General features: G+C 34.6%; 1 protein-coding gene across 1 annotated transcript in view; it reads right to left on the minus strand.

The window, feature by feature from the left end:
- DSG1 (desmoglein 1) overlaps positions 1–25704 on the minus strand; it is a 35200-nt gene extending 9496 nt beyond the window's left edge. The window contains exons 1-13 of the mRNA XM_044243221.1: positions 24800–25704; positions 15967–16002; positions 15568–15699; positions 13558–13713; positions 11826–11970; positions 10113–10279; positions 8260–8394; positions 7766–7951; positions 5415–5674; positions 4301–4440; positions 2316–2678; positions 768–898; positions 367–433 (exon numbers count right to left, since the gene is read on the minus strand). Of these exons, the coding sequence (XP_044099156.1) occupies positions 367–433; positions 768–898; positions 2316–2678; positions 4301–4440; positions 5415–5674; positions 7766–7951; positions 8260–8394; positions 10113–10279; positions 11826–11970; positions 13558–13713; positions 15568–15699; positions 15967–16002; positions 24800–24844 (1963 nt within the window). The 5' untranslated portion in view covers positions 24845–25704. The remainder of the gene's footprint in view (positions 1–366; positions 434–767; positions 899–2315; positions 2679–4300; positions 4441–5414; positions 5675–7765; positions 7952–8259; positions 8395–10112; positions 10280–11825; positions 11971–13557; positions 13714–15567; positions 15700–15966; positions 16003–24799) is intronic.
- Positions 25705–26689: the final 985 nt, after the last annotated feature.

Raw genomic sequence — 26689 nt, forward strand, 5'->3', positions numbered from 1 at the left:
TGTGCTATTGAAGGGCCAATGGTATTTTTTTTTCTGATAAATAATGTTTTCTCTATTAGACAGAAAATGTGGACCAGAATTGACTTGTGGTTCTTCTCTCCTACTTATAGAGTTCTGATACAGTCATCTCCTAAGTACTCTCTGATGATTGAGGAAGATTTAAAAAATTCAACATATAAGAGTAATAATTCCTGGAGATTTTTCCCTTACCATTTGATCTGCAAATTAGTCATTTAAAAATGAATGAAAGAAACAATGTTAAAGAAAAGATAATTGAGAAATAGTAAGGTATGCAGGGTTAGAGCAGAATTCTTTCCTAATCATTTGAGCTGTTAAAATTAAAAAGACCAAATAAAATCTTCTTACCTGAAGTGTCAATGCATTCAATTAGATTTACCTCAGGAGGTGAGATGGGTGGTACACAGACAGTGTCCTAAAAGATAAGAAACATGTCCTCATTTGTAATGGCTCTTTTCTGTCTATCCTTTTACATTGGGTTTCTTCGCAAAATAGACTCAGATTCTAAAAGAATACTATTTACAAAACTTCTGAAATCCATTTAAAACTTGCACTTCATTTGAGAAAGCCTTTTCTGATGACTTCCATCTAATTTGGGTGTACCTTTGACTTCTCCTCTTCATTTTCCCACCAACTATCCCAGAACGAAGAACAGCATAGACTGTGAGGGGTCACCACCATCTGGCTCATGTGCACGAGAATGAGTTTCGGGGACTACCAAAGGCCATTTCTTACAAGTTAGCACTTACAGGAGGCAACTGTGGGCCTTCTACTGCCCATGTGTGAAGTGCTCCTTCTGAACATTCGGGGACAGGTTCAAAGCCAGCTCCCCCGCCAGGGGCACCTCCACATTCACAGCACATCAACAAAAATGGGACCACTGTTGGTGAAAAGAAAGGAATACTGGAATTAGCAGTGGAACCACATTAAAATAAAACAACTTTCTCTTTTATGATTACTTCTGAAACCCTAATACCATTGCATTTGACTTCAAAATTCTTATGAAAGTTTCAGAAAACAAATTGAACAATGGTTAGATACCAAAATCAATATGAGCTTCAGTATACTAGACTGCAATCCATTCTGATTTGTTATATAGTATTCAAATGGCAAGTAGTATTATGTCATTAAAACAGATGAGTCTTTTCACTGTCATTTCTCTGAAAAATATTAAAGGAGACAGGAGAGCTGCTGAGGACAGGCCATATGTTTGAGTCTTTGTGTTCCATCCTCCATGGCTTTCCTTTTGTTCCTTTCAGACATGCCTATCGTTTTAATTTGCACAGTAAATAAAATCTTACTCATGCCTCAGGTAATTATTCCCTCTATTATTTTCCTCTACATGGATTTTCTTTCTTGAAATTACTCCTGCACAAATGGAAAACATTATACTGGTTAACCATGTCTTTCTGTTAAGCAGTTGGGTTTCCTTATTCACCTAAATACATGTCTAGCCCAGAGCCTTTTATATAATACAATCTTGGTAAATTATTTGGAATGAATGGATGGATGAAGGAAAGTATGTGTAAGTCGAAGATGTGATGAAGGAAGAAAAGAAACAAGAGGGAGGTGAGGTAGAGAAGAAGGAACATAGTAAGGATAGTAATAAGGGAGGGATGGTAAGAGATGAAAAAAGGAAAGAAAGGAATGAAAGAATCCTGTGCATTTTGCTTTCATCAAGATTTGCTAGGCTTAGAGAAATCTTTGAATGTAGAGGTGTTTGACCCCAAATACGTAATTTTTCAATTTTTTATTAACTACGCTACTCAAAGGCAATCAACAATATAAAGGAACAAGCTCAAAGTCAAAGTCATGTATTACTTGCCATAGAGATAGTCAACTCCTGGGTAATTAAGTTACTTTTATAAAGTACTTAATTCTAAAGTTTTTAAGTGTTGGTTAATACTTAATATGGCTAACAAAATGAAATTAGAGTATGATCTTTTCTCATGTATTTTATGTTACATTCTGCAAGTTTGCTTTCTCTGTGTAGCCGCTTCTGATTGTTTGGATCCTCTCTGACTGTCTTCTTCACTCAAATAGCAATCCGAGCCTGCCTGTTAGGGCACTTTCCCATGACACTGAAATTGAATGCAAAGAAGTTTTTATCCTCCACTGCACTGTAAGTGGTCAAGAAGCTTGATTTTTTCATCTTACAGACTCAACAGTAAACAAGCATCTCTTGATAGGGCACAAAATAAGATTTGGTAAAGTATATTTTATCAAAGGATCAAAAAGCTTATCTCCTCCCCATAATTTCAGGGGGAAATATGAATAGGATTGTTGAAAGTACTTACGTCCTAGGACCAAGAATCCCATGATGAGCAGTCCAATGCCAGCAGGACCAAAATGGACATTATCTGAGAGATTTGCTCCTACCCCTTCACCACCTTCCATTGTCTGGGTCCCAGTGCCATATTCACTGGAAGTTTGGTCGCCTGTGCCAGTACTGGTTTCACCACCTTCATTCATATTTTCAGTGCTACTTCCACCAGTACTCCCACTGCCTCCACTAGTACCCTCACTGCCTCCACTAGTACCCTCACTGCCTCCACTAGTTCCGGAATTGGTATCACCATGAATATCCTTTTCATTCTCAGCCCAGCCAGAACCTTGAAGGTCAATATTAATGGTTCCAGTACAAGTTCTTTGAAGATTATCTGCAACAAGATTCAAAAGGGAAGAAATATGTAACGCATGCAGTGTAATACTCATTGAACAATCCAAAACCACTTTTCTTTTCTTTTTTTTTTTTGCATCAGTAACTTATTTCAAGGTCTTTATTCTCATCAATTCAGTAACTTCCCAAATCATCTTTTGTTTGTGATTTGGTTTTTAAATCAAACCATGATGAGGATTAGTGCTCCTGAAAGACTGTGCCATATGTTGAGAAGCATAAACAGTAAATGCCATGTCATAGATATGCTGTCATTCACCTTAGATAAATAAGTCAGTCATATTCCACATACTATTTAAATGAATGGAAGCTACTTGTATTTGTATTTTATATGCAGTAGTTAGTTGCTTTATTTTCTTTTAAATTACCTTGACAGGGATTCCTTCATCACATCTGCACTATCCACTTCCCATAAGATTTGAATATATGATAATCTCTGATTAGGAACTGCTCAGTGCAGATAACCCACAATACTGAAAGTTCAGGTATGATTTTTTTTTTCTCCTTCAGAGAGAAGATTTCCAAAGTCTAGAATCTACCTGTAGAGCTATTAGGTCAGAAATGTGTCATAACTCTGAGACTCTGGCCGGACATTGGTGATTATAATTCTTACTACAGTGTAGGAATGATACTGATGGAATATTATCCTTTTCTGTAGCCCAATTAAAACTATTTATATGTAGTTATGTCTGAAGTGGTTTTTTAAAATTCCATGATAAACCTTCCAATTTCATTGAGATATTATAAAAATGAAATAACATTGTATAAACTTGAGTTCATGGTGTGTTGTTATGATATACATATATATATTGCAGTATGTTTTCCATCTAAGTGTTAACCAACATCTCCATCACCTCACATGACTACTATTTTGTTTTTTGTGATGAGAATATTTAGGATCTACTATCTCAGGAAGTTTTAAAAATATAGCAACTGTACTGTCATTAATAATCATAAGGCAAGACTCTGCCTTAGATCCCCAGAAATTAATCATCTTGTGACTGGAAGTTTGTAATTTTTAACCAACATCTCCTCACCTCCCCATCCCTTTAGTGGTCAGCCTAATTTTAATTTTGTTGGTTTGGAAAAGTAATATAAGAATGCAGCTTCCAAATTGTTCACACAATGTTGTACATCAGGTTTTCAAAGATTACATAAAGTTAAGTTAACTTTGCTTCTGGACCAATTAGTTGAAAGTAACTTAAGAATATAATGTTAAAATTTCATTTATTGAGATTAATAAGAACTAACGTTGAGTACCAGCACTCTTCTAAGTGCTTTACATCTAATAACTTCTTTAATATCTCCAAATCCATAATGTTAGTGTCCCATTTCATAGAAGAAAAGGGCGAGGAATAAATGGGTTAAATGACTTCTCTAAAATCCCATAGCTACTAAGTGATGGTACAAGATACCAACCGAGTCTCACTCCAGAACTCGTGGACTTGGCACTGAGTTATACTGTCCCTTATATTATTAAAAATTTGATTCTATAATACCCAGTATGATTTTTTGTTGTTGATGAGAAAGGGTTATCTTAAAATACAATTAAAACTTTAATTTGAGTGTATATATAATTTCCTCCAAGTTAAATTGATTTCTTACCATCTATAGATAAAATTGTTCCTTGGTATTTTCCCCCAAGCATGTTATATTGTTCCCTGGTAACTCTGTTTCTCAAAATAATTACGCCTGTTTTTGAGTCAACATCAAGTAGGCTAGCTGGATTATTTCCCATTACATATCTGTATTTGAAGAAACAATATGAATTAATGTTAGCTTTTGAAAGAGAGAGAGATTTTGATTATAAAACACATTTCAAGTCAGTGGTTGTAACCTCTGGATATCATTTTCAATTATTAGGGACTTTTTTTTTTTTTTCAAGGCAAGATGGAATGATCTCTTATGTCCACTTGGATGTTACAACAATCTTTGATTCTTGCAGTCTTCTTTTCGTTTGGTTTTGGCAGCATTAGAACTCTCCCGGAAGACCCAGAACCTGGGACCTCCTGGGCTGTTTCTAATTCTGAACTGTTCTCTTATCAAAGAAGTTACTTCTCCATCAGCTTGGGGCTTCATTCTCTCCCTATTCTCACTCTCCCTCCCCATACACGCGATGACTTTATAGGACTTCTTTTGAATTCCGTTCTCATTTATGTATTTGTTAAACATTGTTGGATAACTGTCTCAAGTACTGTGCTAAACTCAAAGACCTAGAACTTTGAAAGGAGCAGAGTTGGGTGGGGAGGGTGGGATGGTCTGTCCTCAGTGAACTCACATCTGTGGAGTACAAGAGAGTTTATCAATATCTAATGCTGATTAAAGTGAAGAGAGTTACTGAAATAAGCTAACTCTAATTGATTTCAATCTGGGCGCACTTGCAATGGGAAAATCTTTTGGGGGAATAACCATGATATGTGGTAATCAGCTAATTGGCCAATAAAATACATAAATACAGAAATGTCAAACTTTCAAGATTCAATATTTTCCACATTTTACATCTTCACACTTTTTGCATTTTACTTTTTGCCCATTTTCCCCCCCCTAAGGTCAAAGCTATAAATTAAATAGCAATTCAGTAGTTCGTATTTTTTATGATTGAATGATGGTTTCAAAAATAATGAAAAATATTTTAATTCAGAGACTTAAAATTTCTAAAAAGAACATGTATACTTTAGTTCAATGTATGGTAAAATTATTTGGAAAATGTTAGTCTTACCTAACAGTTGTTGAAGCACTACCTGTGTCCAGATCAGTGGCTATAAAGTCTCCCACTTTATAATTCTGTCCCATGTTACTATTTACCACATATGTCTTTGAACCTGGACGGAACACCGAACCTTCAATTACATTTGACACAGCCACAGTGACTGCTGTTGCTGTGAGTTTATACTGAGACATAATTGAAGAGTGAAATTCAGCTTTATTTCTGACACCGAGACTTAGTTGCATCGTCTGCATAGCTTCGTAATCTAGGGGCTAGAAAATACAGAGTGGGATGGTTTTACTCTTAAAATAAAAACAATTCTGGAAGAAAGACAAATCCTTTCATTATAGGCAAGAAAACTCCCACATTTCTTTCTTTAATTAAATATAAATACATACAAATACACACTCTATCCTTTATCTTTAATGCAACAGAAATGCAGTAGGATACAGAAATATAGTAGGAAAAAAAAAAAGAAATATAGTAGGAAAAAAGTTGGAAATATATGGCATGAGTTTTACTTATCCATCAAAGAATTTTAAAAACATAATATAGATGGTCAAATCCATGCATTTTATAGTGCAAAGATAGTTTATTTTAACTTCTGTCACTTCATTTTTCTCACAAAGTAGCTCTATTTATTACAAAGTATGGGCCGACTATAAAGTACGTTCAATCATTTGACTGGTTTTATCTGTAAAGAACTATTTAGAAGAAATTTTACTTCTGTAAATATGACTTCCTTCAATAAGCCCAGTAATAGAACAAAGTATAAAAATAATAAAAATCCTTATTTTCTTCAACATATTCTGGAAAAAAATTATTTCCAGTAGCTATTTTTATTATGAAGTTGGTGTCAATACCTACTACTTAACGAAATTCACAAACTATGCAGTATGCCCATGTTCCAAATATATTTTTCTAAATTTTCATGTGAGAGTAATTTAGATGACTCTCGATTCACACATCAAACTCTCCACTTAGTAAAATCTTCAATTTTGGCTCCAATGTTGGCTTTATTTGTTATTCCAAAAACGGCTATAAAATCACGTATACATGTACATCACACACGCATACGCCTAACAGAGGAATTAAGATATGATGTCATGCTTGGGAGAAAAATCAACATTACTTCCATTTCACAAATAGAGATATTGAGGATAAATAGACTAATTTTTTAAAGTAATATAGTAGTTTGGGGTAAAATAGATTAGGACGGTTTCCCCAGCATGGAATCACAGCTAGAATAGTGATGATGGTTTGAACTTAATAGATAGAGAATTTGAATGTCAGCTATTCCACTTACTAGCTATCAGAATTTGAATGGGGTACAACTCTCTCTTGTATTTATCTGCAATATGGGCATATAACCTAATTTTCTGGGATGCTGTGAGGGGTCAACTAAAGCATCTGCACCCTGTCTCAGGAAATGGACTCTATAGCCAGAGGGACACTTTATGAAGACATGAAAGAAATGATCCCAGAATTCCTCTGGGAAGAGAATTCCTTAGAAGTCTACTTCCTGGGACTATTTTGAAGAAAGGAAATAACTAAAAAAGGACTGAATTCTACCATTGCATGTTTCACACACAATCCTTGCATAACTATTGCAGATTAAAAAAACCCCAAAAAACAAAAAAACAAAACAAAACAAAAAAACAGACTCAAGTCTTACAGTACAGGCTGAAATCTTCACCATAAACTCCCTGTTTTTTTCCCTCAAATCTTAGAGGCAATTCTACCTCTGGTACATGAGGTGGATCACTAACGTAGGGGGGACATAGGAAGATTCTGTTGATGTAGACCAAATCTTTGTGACTTGGACAAATCTCCAGGCTATTTATGTTCATAATAAGCCCTGGTCAGCAGCTGCAGGGAGATGGGAATGTGATAATCCTATAATTACAGTAATTTAATTTTAATTTTATAAAAACACACCAGAGAACTAAACAACTTTTAATTTACATGAGAAATATTCTCAGTGCATACTAATTAATGTATGATGTTGACAAAGACACATTTTATAAGGCCATGTGAAATCTGCTTAAAAAACATTCTTCAAAAACATCTAAAACAAAACTTTAAGCATAAAATAAGATCCATTTTTAGAAATGCTCTTAATTTATATGATCTGTGAAGGAGTAGTATATTAATAGAAGAGAGTTTCGAGTTTAATGCCTGTTTTCATAAATGGATCTAAGTGGAAAAATTGTTAAAAAGCTCTCTAATCTTATATCATTTTAAAACATGGTAATTTTTATTCTTTCACCCCCTGAATTTTGTGAAATGTTAACATTTTATTTCAAGATTAACATTTTGAAAAAGACCAAGAAAACAAAATATTTAGGATAATTATACCATACCTTAATAACCTTTAAAATTCCCACATTTGTCCTTTCATTCATTTCTATGTCAAACCAACCTCCCTCATTTCCGGAGATAAAGAAAATCACTGCCACCCAGTTAGCTGAGTACTCTTCATCCAAATCGATTACTCTAATCTGGAGCAAACTTGAGTGGAGGGCGTTTTCTTCAATACTAGTGGAATACTGAAATGAGAAGCAAAAAAATCTTAACACCAACTGTGTGAGTGAGAGAACAACTACCCTGGACTTACAAAGGATGTTTAAAACCACTCATTATTTAGAAACAAGATCTGTGTTTATAAGCTCACATTTCATTGTCCAAATACATATATTTTTCCTACGTATTATTTGAACAAACACAAGGCAAAGTACGTGTCTACATTTGGGTTGTACATGACTAAAGATAACATGGACCTCTGTAAAAAGAATTGTATGAACAAATTTTAGAATGTAATGAATTGACGTTGTTCATTTCAAGGACAAGTACTTACGGAGGGCTGATCCATGTATGGGATGTTGTCATTAACATCGAGGATTCTAATGTTGCATTCACACTCTGCTGACATGCCGTCTGCCCCACCATCTCGGTCAGAGCCTCTCACAGCAAGGGAATACTGGCTGTATTGCTAAAAGCACACATTACCAAAAAAATCACAGTTGATCTAGACAATCCTTATTCTGTCTCATGAAAAGTTCTTTTAAAATGTTGGCTCAACATTTACTTAAATCTATGATCAAGATACGGGTAACAGACTAATGAAAATCCACAGATCTCACATGAATCAGTATGACTGTTACCACTTCTATTTCCAGCAGTGCTTACCTAGCATCATTTAAAAGAAAGAACACGTTTGAAGGCCTCATGCCTTATTATATGTCCAGGGGTTGAAAAAGTTTATAAAGGGTAAAGTGGACCAAAATGCTTAGGAGGAGAGAGATGAAGGTTTACCAAGAATTTATGGCATGAAAATTCCATACTGTCAATAATCATCCCTAAAATGTGCAAGTAAAACAAAGAATGTAACAAATGGTTTACAGTTCTGGGAGGCAGTGGGTGGGGGGCTGGAGGAGTGGAGTTATTGATAATCAATCTTCTTGATTCAGCTCAATGATGCTTAAATTTGTAGAACTGGCAAAAGCAATGAAGCCTTTCCCAGACACATGCATGCACTCATCATTCAAAAATGTGGATATAAGTTTAGAGGATTCATAGTAAGAGACATCTTGAGGTCTCTCCATGAACTCCAGGTTGAAAATATCTGCTTTGGTGGCTTGCTAGTAACTTTATTCCTTTAGTTTTTAAAGTTCTTCACCACAAAAACTCTTTTGACATTAAAGGACTCCCATTGGGCTCTTTAAGGAAGTTTGATCAAGAAAAAGTTAATAGTCAATTTCTTCTGATGGTTATTTTCACACAAGTGAAAAAGCAGATATAGATAATTTAGGAACTGATAGGATTTGGATCATTAAAGAATGAAAATGATCTGATTTATTCTAAGCCTAGGAGTCATTAACAGGGGGATTGTCATTTCAAAATAACTATAATAATTAAAATAAAATTTAATTAAGTACAAATTCAAAAGTAACACTTCTTCATTTATATCCCTAAAATACTTACAGATCAGGTAAATCCTATCAATACTCTAAAAATGATGAAAAAGTTGATACTTTTATATTGAATAATGGGACCATATGTTATTAATAGAAACCATGCTGATTCTAACTTGCTAACAATCTCTAATTATTTTCTCGTTTATAAATGAAATATTGGTCTAGATGTTACTCAGTTGCTATCCATCATTCTGATTCTGTGTTACATTTCCCAAAGTAATCAGGGGACTATCGGTAGGTAAGAGAGAGGAAGGAAAAAGAAGAGTCGTGTTGTCAAATGAGTGTAGGATATTCTGGGTTAAAGAAAAAGAAACAAATTTCTTAGTCTGTAAGAATTCTTGGAGCATTTACCATGTTCATGCATTGTGAATTGCCAAGATGGCTGACAATAACAATCGTTTCTTAAATCTATTTCAATGTACATCACACATTTTTTAATAGAGCTTCTACCTTTGCCTTATGTATATTCTTGTGTATCCTCAGAATATAGTTTTCTTAAATTGAGGCAGATATTAAGTTTGAATTGATTGAATGAAAAATGACAGTTTAAAATGTATTTGAGGAATCCCCTTTTTTTCATTTTAAAGATATTTCTTATGTCATTACCATGATGTGAAAAGGTTATATAATCATAACATATTATTTTCTTTTTCTTTCTTTCTTAGTTAGGTACTCTTGCTTTTAGCATAACTTCCTTTGAAACTAACAAACCATCCAAAGAAAAAAAAATTACCTCTCTATCTAGAAAATTATTCATTGTTCGAATTTCTCCAGTGTTTCTGTTAATAATAAACATTGGTGAATCGGAAGGTTCCTGTCTTATGATCTTGAAGGCTATTTTTGAGTTCAAATTATTAGGTTCATCTGCATCAGTAGCATTGAGTATCATCACCAGCGTATCTAGAAATCAAGGAAAATGGTTGCAAGTGGATAGTTTGCATTTTCGTTATAGTATACTTTATTGTTTTTCTAACAAGGTGTTAGGGTTGGTTGGTCTATATTGTGTATGTGCTACCATTTTTCCTTTCCTCTTCTTCAACATATCATTAGCTTAGCTCCTTTTATACTTTGCTTTGACAAAACATTACATTTTTTCAGGAACTTACACATTACTGGTAGTTAGAAAACAAATGTTTTAATTCTGCCTTTTCTTTCCTTATTCTATTATAATCCTTTTTTTTTAAGGCTGCTGTGGTGAAATAAAATGATATTAAAGCTAGACCAACTCTTTCCCAACTATAGAACTTTCTAGCTCTATGATTTTGGCTTCAGTTTCCACATCTGTATACGGGGATGATAATAGCACTGTCCTCACTGAGTTCATGAGAGAGTTGAACAGTTTAATGAGAGAAACTCATAGAAAGTTCTGACTGGCTAATGTACACTCAATAAATGTACATTATTATTCTGTTTTGCATGGTCCCAAGTGAAGTGCTAGGTAAACTATTAGGTTGAAAGAGATGCTTGTTTAACTACATATTTTGTCTTATCCCTTATCTTTTCTGGGAATTTTATAAGCCATTTTGATGAAGGACACTGGAGAAGGAAAAGCTGCCAGTGTTCATAAACTGGAAATCTCTACACTGAAAGTCTGTTTCAAGCACAATTGTCCTGTCTGTAAACACAAATGCAACGGAGTATCTCCCTTCTGCCTTTTATTTTCTCTCTCAATCTTTGTGTGTGTTTGTGTAATTCACTTCAGCATTCTTTTAAAAATATTTTCAGTAGGCAATTAATTATGGCACATTCATACAGTAAAATCTAATGCAGCTATTAAAAGGAATGAAGACATTTCATTTCCTAATATAGAAAAATGTTAAAAATATATTTAAATAAAGATTTACATTATGATTTGTATGTAAAATATTTTCCTATTTGTTTCCGAAAGTATGTTTATATAATCATAAAACATACGTAAATAACTAAGTATGTACGTACTTACATACGTAAGTAACATAAGTAAGTTCTTGCCTCTTAAGAATTATAGTAGGGAAAACAAAGAATGGATTTCTATTCCATTTTTACTTTCCATATTGTGTGAATTTTTACAACAAACATTTTTTAAATGATATTTTAGATTGGATACTTATTCCAAGTATAATATAGTGTTTTAATGAATAAAAGTGAGATGTAAGGATTTTTGGAATGTATAAGAAATTTTACCACTCAACGGTTAAGAGTAACTATGGTAAGTTGAAGCTTTAAATTCAAATGAGAAATTGTCTTTGCTATTTTTAATATATTTAGGACAATCTTCACTAGTGTGTTAGGCAGTTAATTTTCTCAAGTGACTGAGAACTGAAGACTTATGCCATTCTGCTCTGGATGCTTTTCTATATTTAATCTCTTACATTCATGATGAAGTGGTACCTTCTTAGTTTGTCCTCCCTTTGCTTGGCTAAGAGTGATCTGGATGTCAGTATACTTAATAAGATGGATTACTTACTTGCATTAGAATTTTCTTCTATTTGTCCTACAAAAGTAGACATAGAAAATACTGGAGGGTTGTCATTTATATCCAAAACTCTGACTCTGAGCTCAAGAGGCCTCTCTAAATCTTGACCCAGTGAATTCAGAGCCCGGCAATAGATCTAAGACAGAAGACAAGAATAATTATTTGGTGCAACAGATATTTAAGTTCTTACTTTGTTTGGACACTATGCTAGGCACTGTGGGTAACCAAAAAAAGTAAGACATATTATTTTCTACTACAACGTAGATATAAGCAGCACTTAAAATCAATAAGGGGAGGCAAACACAAATTCAAGATACTATTTGCGAAAAAGCAACATGATAAGTTATTTAAAAGAAGAATAGAAATACTATGACATCATAGGATGATGGATGATTGAGAAAGATCCTGAAAGAGAATTTCAGTAAGTGGAACTGGTATTTGGAAAGATGTTCCAAGTAAAGGGATTTATGTGAGGAAAGAAGCAGAGTAGTGAAAATACATTTTTTGAAATTGGGAGTAGGGGCTATTGACTTTGAGGATAGGGTAAAGGAGAGTCACACAGGGGCTTCAATGAAAGGTAGTTTTCACAAGCTACATAGGAGACTATGCGGGTGTTCTTATTGTTGTTGTTATTATTATTTATATGTGAGGTGTACATAAGTATAATGTATGCTACATTACCTGTGTGCTATATTCATATAAAAATTCAAGAAAAGCTAATAGGTTGGCATGCTGACCTCGAGAGTTAGTGGGTAAATATTGTGAGAGATAAGGCAGGAATATAGATTTGGAATAGAAGACTAAGGAATTAAAGTAGCTTAGGCAGTATAACTGAAAACACAAGCACCCATTACTATTTGAACATCTTTGGGGATATGGATGGATGGGGTTTTAACTGAAGAACATACAAGTTCAAGGAAGGTTTTCTGTATGTCCTTTTTATTCTAAGTATTAACAAGTGTCGACTATGATGATAAACGGAAATGGAAGCAGGCAAGGAGCAAGCAGAAAAGAGATGATAAAATTGATCAAATAAGGTTCTTGAAGAAACAGGTAATTATAGAATAATGGATCCTCTTGGAGGTAAGCTGTGGAAAAAAGCAGAAAATTAATCCTGTTTTTGGATTTAAGGCAGAACATTTCTGAAGGAGGGGAGAGAAAATTGTGGGAGTGTGTGATGAAGGCCTCAGAATTTCTAATGAAGCTGGTCATCATGTCAGCAGCTTAAAGTGGAAAGGAGGTTGAGTGTTTGGAGTTTCCTCACAGCTACTGTCAAGAACAGAAGTAGGATTCAGCTAAGGATGGTTTAGAGTATTCCCGAAGCACCTTCTGAGCTCAGGTGAGCTGCAGCAATGTGGATTTATAATAAAGTATGTTTACTTGAAGAGGCTCCCTTGGTAGCTCAAAAATCATCACTTGACACGAGAACCAATATTCTCCGCCGAATTAAAGAAAACGAATGAAGAGTTAGGTCCTTGCCCTTCCAAACAGATATTCTAGCTTGCCACTAGGGACAGACCAGAGTCTCACATTTTTGCTGAGACGTTTCGGCAGGGCATTTCTCCTAATTTCTTTGTTTGTGTTGGTTCATGAGATGCTCGTGAATTGAGACAACCAAAAATAATATTGGGATTTTTGAAGTCAAATCAAATATGATCTGAGTTTAAGATACTCCAAAAATAATGGAAGCCTGAACACATATAAAGATGTGGAGCCCACTTACAATGAAAAACGGGGTGACCTCTCGATCAACTATGGATGTAATATTAATTTCACCAGTTTTTTGATTAATGACGAAGATTCCATAAGGTGGCTGATCAATTCCCACTCCGGAGATGCGGTATGTAACTTGCTGGTTTGCAGCACAATCTGAGTGAATCTGCAGAGAGGGCACAGGTGAAAGTATTACAGAGAGCAAATAAAAAGTGCTAGGTTTGATTAACAACAACTACCTTTCTCAAAAACTGTCGAATGTGAGTACCTGTTATCTTTTGGGAAATGCTGGAAATAGTTATTTCTCTAGTTACAACTCTAGCATATTCCATAACTAGCAAGTTAACAAAAGAAATTCAATTTCTATTTCTACCAAATAAGAAAAAAAAATCACTTTAATAAATCCAAGACAATGCAGTCATCATTCATTCATTCATTTATTCATTCATTCAACATTTACAATTGATCGTATTATTTTCCTGCTCTAGTGCTAGCACTGGCGTTAGAGTAGGGAACTCTTCACCTAAACTCTTAAGGAGTTTACCAGTGTTGTCATTATGTAATTTTGATCCCTGACCCAAAGATTTTTTAAAAATTTCAAGTTTTAGAAGAAAATTTTAAGTAGATTTATGTAGGTGACTGACTACAGAGTCCTCTGACACTGTGTTGAAGCCCTTAATTCTGAAAATAGGGAGGATGTATTATCAGAAAAGTAAGGAAATTGCCCCAAATAAATGATTTATAGAAGCTGGGAGTCTGTCTTCAAAATGAAATATATAGGGACTCTAAGCAAATCTAACTCAGTTGTCTCTGTGTATCTGTCTGAATGTGTGTATATATTTGTATATGTAATCTGTGTGTGGGGATATATTTGTGTGTGTGTGTTTGTACAAAGAAAGACAAAGGGAAATGGATGGAAAAGAGAGTAGGAAACAGGGTACATTGTGAATTCTTGTTTTAAAAAAAATTAATCTTGGATCACTGAAAAAAAATTAATTTAATTTAGTTTTTAATTAACATTTTAATTTTTAATTGAATTAAATTAAAATTTTTTAATTTAATTTTTAATTAAATTTTTAATTAAAATTTTAATTTTTAATTAAATTAAATTTTTAATTTATTTTAATTTAATTTATTTTTTTCAGTGATCCAAGACTGAAAAAAAAATAATTTAATTTAGTTTTTAATTAACATTTTAATTTTTAATTGAATTAAATTAAAAATTTTTAATTTAATTTTTAAATTTAATTTTTAATTAAATTTTTAATTAAAATTTTAATTTTTAATTAAATTAAATTTTTAATTTATTTTTTTCAGTGATCCAAGATTAATTTTTTTTTAAAACAAGAATTCACAATGTACCCTGTTTCCTACTCTCTTTTCCATCCATTTCCCTTTGTCTTTCTTTGTACAAACACACACATGCAAATACATCCCCAAAATAATCTGAGGGGTTTGAAGTGGCGGTGGGGTGGGAGGTTGGGGTACCAGGTGGTGGGTATTATAGAGGGCACGGATTGCATGGAGCACTGGGTGTGGTGAAAAAATAATGAATACTGTTTTTCTGAAAATAAATTAATTAATAAAAAAATTAAAAATTAAATTTAAAATTAAATTTAAAAAAATTAAATAAAAAATAAAAGCCAAAAGTAGGAATTCAATTCTAATGGATTAAGGCATAAAGAATACAGATTAAAATAGTCTCTCTGTGTGAGCTGGCTGTTAAATTCATTATTTAAATCACTATATTTTTCTACCTAGAATTTGGGTTAATTATGATCATGTGTAGTTATTTTACCAATGAGTTGCATCAGTGTTTAACTGTTTACCCCAGTGCCCAAGTTTCTTAATCTATCCTTTCAATAGCTTCAGTTTTCATAATATGAGTGACTATACTTCTGTTTTGTGTCAGAACTTCCCAGTGAGTTGTATTCATAAAATATTTAAGAGACAGTTTCTTTCGATATTTAATGCCATCCATTCTTATTTTTTGATTTTATGCTTTGGTGTTGATACTTACTTTGGCAATTGGGTTCCTCTTTGAATTGTCTTCACCTTCACGACAGGCTGCAGCAAACTTGATCCATTCACGTTTTTGCCTCCTGATTGAATGCCACTTGACGGTGCCATTTTTGGTGTTGTAATCTCTTACCTTGAATGGGCATGATAAAGTAGTGGTATCTATTAACTTTTATTCATAATGTACATGTCACTGAAGGTTTTGGAGGAGAGGATAATTGTAATATCGGAAAGAGAAGATGTTTAATTGGGAAAATTGGTGATTTGATAATCTATTAATTTTAGCATAACATTATTTTTTTTACTTATAAGGCTATATTTTCTTTGTAAAATGTGTTGTTACCCCCAAGCCATTTTTCCTAGTTTTTAATTTGGAAAAGATAGATTTGCTGTGTATTACCTGGATTCGAAATTCACTGTTAACTTCCACCACCACCTGTAAAAAACAAAATGATCACAAAAGTTAATTTTATTAAGTGCTTTATAATTCATGTTATCCAAACATTTAAAAAAATCAAATAAATCTTGTGAGTCATTAGAATTATTTTATCAGTCCGGATAGCAGATGGACGTGGCTTCTCTCTTAAGTCTAATGATGATGCTGTGGATCCCTTTCCTTTTGTCTTTACTTTTCAGTTATGCCCTTCTTTTTAATTACTTTTATTTTTTAACCTCTTTTTCATTTTTCACCTATGAAGATACTTGTTATGATATGAACTAGGACACTTAACCTAGGGGGAGTGAGGAGAGAAAATTTAGGCTTTCTTAGTAAATCTTATGCCTATGGAGCTAGAGATAATTTGCTACTATTCAGTGATATTCAACAGTAAGTTATGATACTTAAACTTTTGACTCTAGTTTCAGGATCTGACTAGCCATAGATGGATATAGGAAAAAACGTGTATCTGAAAAGTTTCAGAATATCTGCTCCTTCATATTCTATTTTAAATGGAAGATTTTCTAGTATTTTTGAAAATCTCAAGATGATAGATTTACTTTGAAATATGAGAATAGGGGCACTTGGGTGGCTCCATCATTAAACATCTGCCTTCGGCTCAGGTAACAATCCCACAGTCCTGGGATCAAGCCCCACGTGGGGCTTCCTCTCTGTGGGTGAGCCTGCTTCTCCCTCTCCCACTCCCCCTGCTTGTGTCCTCCCCCATCAAATAAATAAAATGTTAAAAAAAAAAAAAAGAAATATGAGAATGAAAGTTCTAAAATAAAAGCAAGTAATTTCCTCTGTAAAAATGAGTTCTTGCTTCATGTTTTATGCCATATATATATATATATATATATATATGCATCCTTCTATAGTTCCATAGCAAGGAGAAGACATTGTAGGCATGTAGGGACAAATTAGTGGGTAAGCAACTTCTATTAGTCTCTTCTAACAATTTCTCTGCTCAAAAAATGAGCTACTCAAGCAGAGCTTTGCCTTGTTTCAACTTGGCCTCAATCTTTACATATGATTTGTAGTGGAAGATCAGGATAATTTAAATAACTTTTCTCTATTTCTAAAAAGACAGACATCTATATATTAAGGTTAATATGTCAGTATACTTAAGACAGAGTAAAAGACTGATCTAAAAAATTAGGTCTAGATGTGAAGGTTAATTTGCACTTATTAAGTTTTAACTTGCACTTAGAGTCATTAAAGATGATATAAATCCTTAGTTTTTATTTCTCCCTAAATTTTCAATTTCTTTTTGAATTTTTTTCAGAATTCCACTTATGAAATTATCACAATTAGATGGCATCTGTATCACTGGTAAAAGAAATTATATCTTGTATTTTAAGAATACTAGTAATAGTAATTTCAAAATATAGTGAGTTACTTTTTGTAGTTTCAATCTCACCATTAGATTAAAAATAAAATTTTGGTTTTCAAGTACATATTTTTAAAAAATTGTTATAATTGATAATTCAGGAAAATGTGAATTTTTTGATTAATGAGAGTAACATAAAGATATTTTTATAGGGATTATATATGCATGATATCCACTTAATGTTGATTATTATTATCACTGTTAATATTCACTGAATAATGACTAATTACTAGACAATGTGTTTAGAGAAATTCATGCATTCAGTGTTCACAAATACATGTGGTCAATACTATAATTTCATTATTTCCATTTTACAGATGAGGATATTGAGTTTGGAATACTAATTTATGGCTAAATATTACCCAATACAATTTAGCCTAAATTTGGGTTTGTGGTATGGGTTTTACAATAAAATGCAAGATAGCCTATTCCAACTAAATTACTAAATAAAATATACTACAGAGAATTGACATTACACCTTTGGGAATTCAAAACATTCTGATTTTAATCTCATCTCATATTAGCCTTACAATTAAGAATGTTCATGTATAACAACAACAACAATATTAGTGATTTCAGGGGGAAAAGAAGTAGATGGTGCAAATGGTTTGGTCAAATGGTCACTGAAAATGTTGTTGTTGAGTCCCTCTTGGGTGCAGAATTAAGGTGATGTTTCTTCGTGCTGCCTGTGAACTCATGAGCAGTTTATCCTCTCTTTCATTTGTGGGTGTGGAATGGGAATCTGGGGATACCTTCTTTGTCTATTTGGAAGCCATTTCTTCATAGCTACAGAGTTGTGTAGGCATCTCTTATCTGTCTTGCACTTCCTTTCCACACTGAAGTGTCAGAGCGTACTGTTTGTTTTGGAGAACTATGCCAGATGACTAATAAACCTTCCAACTTTATGAAGCTGGGTCATTCTTTTTCCCATGAGAGGCAATTTAGGCAGAAGACCAAGTCAGTTTCACCATAGTGTCAGGCTCCCGATTGAATTAGTAATCTAAAAACTGCCAAGTCTGCTTAAAAATATGTTGTGTTGACATAGCCTTATTGTCGTTTGTTCAGAGTCTAGATTAAACAAAGTCACTCTTGGACTTTCAAAGGCAAAATAATGAGATAGAGTGGGTATTTGGTAGAGTCAGAAAGCTTTCAATGTACTTCCTAAGTTCTCAAGTCTTAGTTTTCTCATTTGTAAAATGACAGGGGTAAACCAAATTATATACAGTTACCTTTCCAGTTCGAATACCAAATCCCTGTGTGCAGTAGGAAAGTATCAAAGTTACTTGATCATGAAAAAGGCATGATAAAATTGTGGGTCTAAAAGATCACTCTCACCACAGGTGGTGGAAAGAGGCAGGATCATAGGCCAGGAGTAGTGGAGTGTTCCACATCAAAACAGACCAGAGAAGAACAGAAGCAGTAGCAGGGGTAACAGACTGGGAAGATCAAGGGAGAGATTGTACACAATTGAAACTGATGGGACTTGAGAACATGTAGGACATGGGAGTCAGGAGAAGGAAGGATCTTAAGTGATGGCAGTTTCAAACTAAGAGATGAGGAGCAAGGCAGAAGCAGAATTTAGCAGGTTAGAAAACAATGACTTTGAGATGCTACAGAAATGGTGAGGTGAAGGTGCTTAGCAATTTGAAATATGTCTCAACATGATTAACAATAGTTCAGTCCTCATACACATATTTGAGGGACACCTCAGGTAAAACAGTTTAAATCATGGGAGAATTTGAAGACCCTAAAGTAGGGAATACAACAAAGAAACAGCCATGTGGCTGAGCATGAAACTAGGGCAATAGCTACATGGATAGACTAGGGAACAATGGCAGAAACAAGCAATAAAGAAAAAGAGAAAAGAAGTGACCAAAGAAATGGGAAGACAAGATAATGCAATATCACAGATGTCAAAGGAAGGGAGAACTGAAAGAGACATGAGATGTGAACAAGTGTCAGATGACATAACATAGTTGAGTAGAGTGAATCTCAAGGTTTCCTGTGACCTTCAGAATTCTTTCAGTTCCATGGAACAAGTCCTTCCTGACCAAAAGGGATTGGGGAACAAAATGGAGGGGAAAAAATATAAAGATGACCACCTTTCCAAGAAAATCGATTATAAAAGGAAACAAAGATGGAATGATAGAATGAGATCTGGCATCCAAGAAATATTCTGGGAGAGGGAGACATGGATTTTTGAAGTGAAGAAAGAAGGAAGTAGGAGATTTTGTTTGGAAAAAGAGGTTCAAAAAGAAAGTACTTTGTGGAAGTGTAATAGAGAGAGCAGGAGGGGATAGGTAGAAAGAAAAGACCCTGAAGACAGAGGGTAAGGAAGAGAGGAAGGATGGAGAGTTAAATCAATAGACTATGAGAGGTACTTGAAGGACATCATCCAATTGATCTAGACCCTGTCTGTAGAGTAAGGATAAGGTTATTTTCTATCAATCAGGGAAGCAGTTTGGATTCCTAGATGAGCTGGAAATATGTACTATGGAGGCTTGTGATGGAGATTCACTTACAAATGAATACAGGCATTATTAGGCTGAGTATCTCATCTCTCTTGCCTACTGGGTGTGTCCCTCTGTGCATCTGTTTCCTCAGCAGTTTATAAGACTAAAGCCCTTTCTAATTCAAAAATTCTTAAAAAGTAGTGGATATAATCCTTGAAGTGCATCCTCAGTGAGTCCTTTCTTCATTTCTATTTGAAGAGTCAATCCACATAAAGACTTAAAAAGCCACAAGACACAAAATTGTATGCTATTTTCAATGATTCTCTAATTCTTTTTTTCCCTTTGATACTGAGGTTTACATCTCTTTGCAAATAATAAAATGGTCTTGAAAGTAATAAATAATTTCAACAAGAGGTTTTCCTCTTGTATATAGAATTGGGAAGTGGTTTTCCATAGCCACTTTCTGGTTGTTAAGCATCAAATGCTGATGTATTTGAAAATTGTATTTTACATCACAAGAAAGAACTTGAGACAGAATCAAAATATAACAATTCGCTTCTTTTCAAAAACCTCCTCTTTTGTCTTTGTATTATAAGTTTGGAGTTGACAATACTTCTTTAGGTTGTTGATTTTTCTTTCTTGCTCATTGGCTTATTTATTTATTTGACAAAAATATGTACTGAATGTATATTATGTGGAATCAAGGCTGGATTAAAAGGCTTAACCCCTAAAAAATACTGTGGTAAACCTTAGATGGAATGTAAAGTAAATGTAATAAAACACCATAAAAATAAGTGTTAAGGAAATTCAACCTGATTATTTCTATGTTAAATACCTTGATGGTTTTTTTGGAACGTGTAGGGGAAGGGAAATATAAACTATCTCCAAATTGCCTTCTGATGCCCCTACTTTGTGTGATTAAACATCTATTGAGCAATCTTGCCCTGGTGCAAGGCACTACGAAGAATACAAAAGTGAATCAGATACAGAATCTGCCCCCAAATAACTTACAGTTCAAGTAGTTTTATGAGCAACCGGCAGCCATTAATTTGTGGAGATGTGGTTTTTCATTAGACAAGTGTAAAAGGCTGCACCCTATTCTCCTAGACCAATAGAGAATATAGATCATCAGCCAATGGCATTTAAACTACTTCGACCTGCCTAAGTCTTTAAAGGAATTTGCGTGGCAAGCATAACCAGCAAGAGTGGCGTGTCCCAGCACTCTGTAGGGCGTTCCCTCGTTGACAGAGCATAATAAGTAACTGCAATGCCAAGCATGCTTTCTGCTTATTTGTTAGGCAATACCTGTTAGGACATGGGGATACTCAGTACCAATGAAGAAGGTATAGTGGAGAGTTACCTGAAATTAAGTGCTCTGGGTATAGACAGGAGTGTTTTTTTTTTTTTCTACATCCATAATCCTTGTCAAATAGGTGAATCTTGTTCCTTGGGGAACAGCATTTCTCAGTGGTTTAGGTTTTTCTATTACCTAAGTCAGGCATCGCAAAATCTTTTCCTCTAATTCAAACCAGTTAAATGATGGTAAATTTCTAGTCCCTGTTTTCACAAAGGTGCAAGAAGATGCTGATCTTAAATCTTCAGTGAAATAATAAAGCTTTTAAGAACACATGGAAATGGAAATGATTTTCCTTAAATACAAATTGTTAATTTTGCTGGAACAGGTGAACAGAAATATTTCCATTTTCTATGAAATAATTTAGTGATGTACTATTACCTATAATATATATCCCTATAATATATGTACAAGAAAGCATAGAGAATCCTCTCCTTTGCTTGTCTTCTGTTTGGTCTGTACTAGTTTTTAGTCCTTCTCTTGCTTTAAGCATCAATGAACACAATTATGGGAATTTAAGAAGTCTGGTTCAAGTAAGTTGATGAACTATGTAATGGAGTATATATTTTTTTTCCTGTGAATTTTAGCCTGAATCCTGAGAAATACTTTGAAAACTCCTGCTTCTATCCTAAATTATTTCAGCTAAGTCAGATTGTGGAGCTAGTTTATCAGGTGGCTAGAGGTTTTCTTTTGAAAGGAAATATTAACCGTGAGAGGAGCAGAAGCTAAGCTGGTGTGATAAACTCTACAAACTGAATTTTTCTTGGAAATCAGTAAAGACAGGTTTGCTTGTTCTCTGAGGATAAGCTGCAGAAGTTAGCCTTTATAGAAAAAGATACCTTGAGTCTGTATTGACTTGCGTTGACTAATTGAATCTGACAAAGTTGCAAGTAATTTTCAGAAATCATTAGAACTATAACAATTCTACCACTTCTGTTTGCTTTCCTGCAGTGGCCTGGCCAGATATTATCTCATTGTCATAACCATTCACATAGATTTCTTGTGTATGGTACCTGGGTGACATTGTTCTCTGGTCTAGAATACATTCCCAATCCCTCCTCCCCAATACACGAGATTTCATGGAGAGAAAAAGAAAGAAAAATAAATGAGGAGTCAGTAACATTTCTTTGGCTTACAGTGTTATAACGGGTATAAGCTCTTGTCTCTCTAGGAGGCTTATCTAAATCATGGAATAGTCCTGTGGCCATCTTGCTTGTTTTAAGAGTGGATTCTCCATCTTTATTCTCCATGATCTAACTCACTGCTCTGAACATGACCTGAAACTCTCAGGTACATTAAGGAGACTCCACAACGTACATGTGAATAGTTGTCTGCTCAGCTCTTAAATGGATTTGCATTAAAGATATTACCAGTTTAAATGTCTTAAAGGACTTTTAATTGTCCAAGTACGCTCCCTAAGGTAGATTTTCACTCTGAGAAGAGAAGAAGAAAGACTTTACATAGATTTTTTTTTTTTTTTTTATGTCAAAGCAAACTTTCCTAGTGAGGCTAGCAGAAAGCTAAGTGGAAGAGCTTGCTATAGTGGTAGTTAATTCTCGGGGAAAAATATATTTTTTTAAGATTTTATTTATTTATTTGACAGCGATAGAGAGAGGATGACCATGAATGAGAGAGAAACAGACTCCTCATTGACCAGGGAGCCCGTTGCAGGACTCAATCCTAGGACCCTGAGATGGACCCAAGCCAAGGGCAGATGCTTAACCAACTGAGCTATCCAGGCACCCCAGAAAAAAATATATTCTAAAACAAAAATAGATTGTATAACCCCAAAGGACATTTATCCAAATCATCTGGTAAAATCTGTACTAAAAATAAATGATGATTTTTCAGACCTTAGAAAATAAAATGTTTTATAAAGCAAGTTACCATAATATGAAAAAGAAACATTTTATTTCACTACAGAGTAAGTTCTTTGAGAAATAATTTTCACCAGACAAGTGAAAAACTTGTAATTGATTCCAAAGTAAAATACGGCAACAAATAAAGGATCCACAAACAAAAAACCAAAACCATCCAAACTTAGACAATAAAGTACAAAAACCGAAACCTCTCTACAAAGAAGAAAGGTCGTTGAGAATACATGATTTTGATAAAACAATATATTTTATGAAGAATGACTAAACAGTGACTATTTAAAGAAATTTCATCGTATGTAATTAATTATAAATAATCATAAAATAAATAAGTTATTTTATACTTTTAATTAAAGCACATAAGTACCTCAATAAACTCTAATCAACCAAAGCTATAATAGGCTTTAATCAGATTTATATGAAATTAAAAATGAAAGTATTTGATTACCTTGCAATATACAGATGTTCCTATATTTAAATAACATAGTGTATAGTGCTTGTTAATCCCTGCCACATCCCAAATTATAATATTAACTGGTCCTAAAGATCCATTAAAAAGTCCATGATCTAGGGCTGGTCTTTGAAGGCAGCTTGGAACTAAAGCTACCTGCTTATTGATGTTTATTTGTAACAAATCCACTGGTATAACCTCTTTGAGTTAATAAACTGAATTCAAACTAACCAGCATACACTGACTCAAAGGTCTAACTTGTTAATTATAGAAACCCAACAATCCGGTTCAAAAATTAAGCAAGTAAAAACAAATACGAACCACAGCACTAAATCCTGCCAAATTGGAGAGTGATTTACCCGGCACTTGCCTCTTGAGATTGCATTAACCTGACTGTGAGAAAGACTATGATTTTAAAATCTCCGACCTCTGTGAAATTTGGTGCAGCACCTTAGTGTTATCTTACTTATCTCTAAAAAGAGAAAATTAATAACGTGTAAGGGAGACAGTGATAAAGCATCGCATTACATTTGTCTAAACATCAAATATACAATTTTTCTATCACAGTCATTACTGACTTTCCAGTAGTAAGAACCTGTATCATAATAATTATACTTACTCCTTAATTATAGCTATTCCTTCACTTATTATATCATTTATAAATCTTCCATACTGCCATGTTTTTTGAGATTAAAAAAAATGTTGTTTTAAATACAATCATAGTGTAGCTGTGTGGGCTTTTGATATTAGTGGTATGGATCCCAACCACATATGGAACCGATGAGAGAGATCGTTTGGCTCTTGGGGCCAGTTGCACGTTGCTAGGGTTTAAATGTATATGTATCCTATTTTTGTGTTTTAAAATTATAGTGAATCTGCCAGCAGAGATCCCCAAAGAATGGAAAAATGTTTAGGGTAAAGATCAGGACCACCCGTGATACTAGTTTAAGAGCCCATCTGCAAAAAAGAATTTGAATGACCAAACGCTAGTGAGTGGTGATAAGACTTTCCCAAATTCGGTGTTTTCCCAGCATGACTTAGCACTGACTTCAGTGTCAGAGATGTGATATGATGAGTTAACTCCGATGCATTAATATGCTCGAGTCTTCAATTAAAGAGAGAAACCCTATTTAAAAATCTAGTTCATAAAATCACCTTGTCATTAACATAAACTTTTAATGGGTTTAGGTTAGAAATAACACTAACACTTTCTAAAAAGTTCTCCCTTATTCACAATGAGCGTGATTAGGAGGGTTTTGAACAGAATACACTTACCAGAAAAATGAACAGCACCGCGGCTCTGATAGAGTGCCAGTCCATTGCAGCTGGGTTCCTTACATCCAAGACCGAGGGAGTTGTGTTTGTTCTTCTCTGTTCTTTTTCTTTCCCCCGCTCAGCTGGTGTCTGATTAAAATAATTTCTCAGTAGATGTTCCTACATGCAGGCTTTGAGGTGTTTCTGCCTTCTCTGGGAGAAGAACTGAAGCTACGTATAACCAGTCTAGATCCCCACCCTAAAAACTTGGGCTGGTCTCCCTGAAATGCTTGACAAGATCATCATTGCTCCCAGGTAAAAGCTCAGGGACACACCCTTCTTCCAGCTGAAAGGCCGCTCTCTGTGGGGTTGGAAGATTCAGTCCTTTAATGAAGGTGTTCAAAGTCAGGCGTTTAAAATGATCCGGAGTCGTACAGTTGAGAGGGGCTTTGCCACCTGTGCTCTATTTACAAGTTGTTACGCTTCTTCTCTCTTAAAAAAGCAAAATCGTCTGGACGCTGATAATATTCAAAGAGGATTATCTGGTTCATACTCATAGCCAGACACTCAGGTCAAAATCAAAAATCATAAACTTTGCACTTCAGTGGATGTTACAAAATATTCAGTCGTTTTCTAAGCTGTCATCAAAGAAACAGAAAATCTTGCTCATGTGAAGAGTGGGGATTTTTTTTTTTTTAAGTATTCATTCAAGCAAGCAAAACTATGCTACTTACAATGATAAGGTCCCCTGCATAAGTCACAGTTCCTTTAAGTGGACAGCTTGAGTCCAGGGAAGCCTCTGCTTTTTCTCTGAGTATCTTCTCTCCCCAGTTATTTTTCTCTCTTTAAGATTCTGCCCTTTTCAAATGTAGCGAAACAAAATTTAAAGTATCTCCAAGCCAGATTAAAAGTAAAAAATCAGAGCCACCAATTAAAATCTTGTTGATCATTGTACGAATGAAGATCAGCGTCTGAAATGCTAATGGGAACACAGAAAGCTGCTCTGCAGGTGAGGTGGGTGAAAAGTCAATGACGAGTCCCAAGCACAGAGCCAAGAATCTGGATAATCAGCCAATTAGAACATGGGCAATGCACTGGAGAAATGGCTGCCCACACACAAGCAAATGGGAGACTGAGCGCAGCCCTGAGATTTATGAAAAGAGTGACTCTCACAAGGCAGCATTGAAAGTGTTTGTGGGTAATCCTCTCTTCACCTGGCTACATCGAGTATAAATATTGTGAGTGGCGGGAAGTCTTGAAACGGAACAAGAGAGCCATCTGGTAAGCTGTGGATTGTGGTCAGAAAGATGCTAATCACATCCCAGAAAGGGAAGATGTCTCTGAGAGTCAGAGGCTCTATGAAATGCTGTCATCTCACGACAGGTGTGTGGTAAAGAAGGTTACTCAACAGTAGTTTGAAATTTCATTCCCTTCCTCCTGGAGCTTAGAGAGAAGGAGCTACGATGCCCATATGTAGTTTCAGTGAATAGGATGCTTATGGTAAGAATTGGTTGATATGAATTAATGGCCTAAAAGGAGGTGCTTAGGTCAAATTCCTCTTAGTGGAGTAAGATAGAATATGAATATCGACCTATGACATAGTCTGAGTAATTTATTAGTGTAGGATTGTATGACTGGGAATGACTGAGGCCTCACTGAGCACTGGAGAGGAAAGACTCTACTCCTGCAGCTTTCCAGTGGCAAGTGAATGTTTTATCCACCTTGAGTTCTCACCACGGTGCTAGCTTGCGCACCGGCCCTCTTCATCCATTGAATGGTCCTTCCCCAATCCCAACCCTGGATCCACCCCTAACTCAATGCCCTGCTCCAAAAGTCCCAACCACCTCAAGCATTAGTCAGGCAGCCACCTCTCCAGCAGATCTCTGGAGAGGAGGTGTGGCAGAACCTTAA

The sequence above is a fragment of the Neovison vison genome, chromosome 3, assembly GCF_020171115.1.
Source record: "Neovison vison isolate M4711 chromosome 3, ASM_NN_V1, whole genome shotgun sequence".
Classification (NCBI taxonomy): domain Eukaryota; kingdom Metazoa; phylum Chordata; class Mammalia; order Carnivora; family Mustelidae; genus Neogale; species Neogale vison.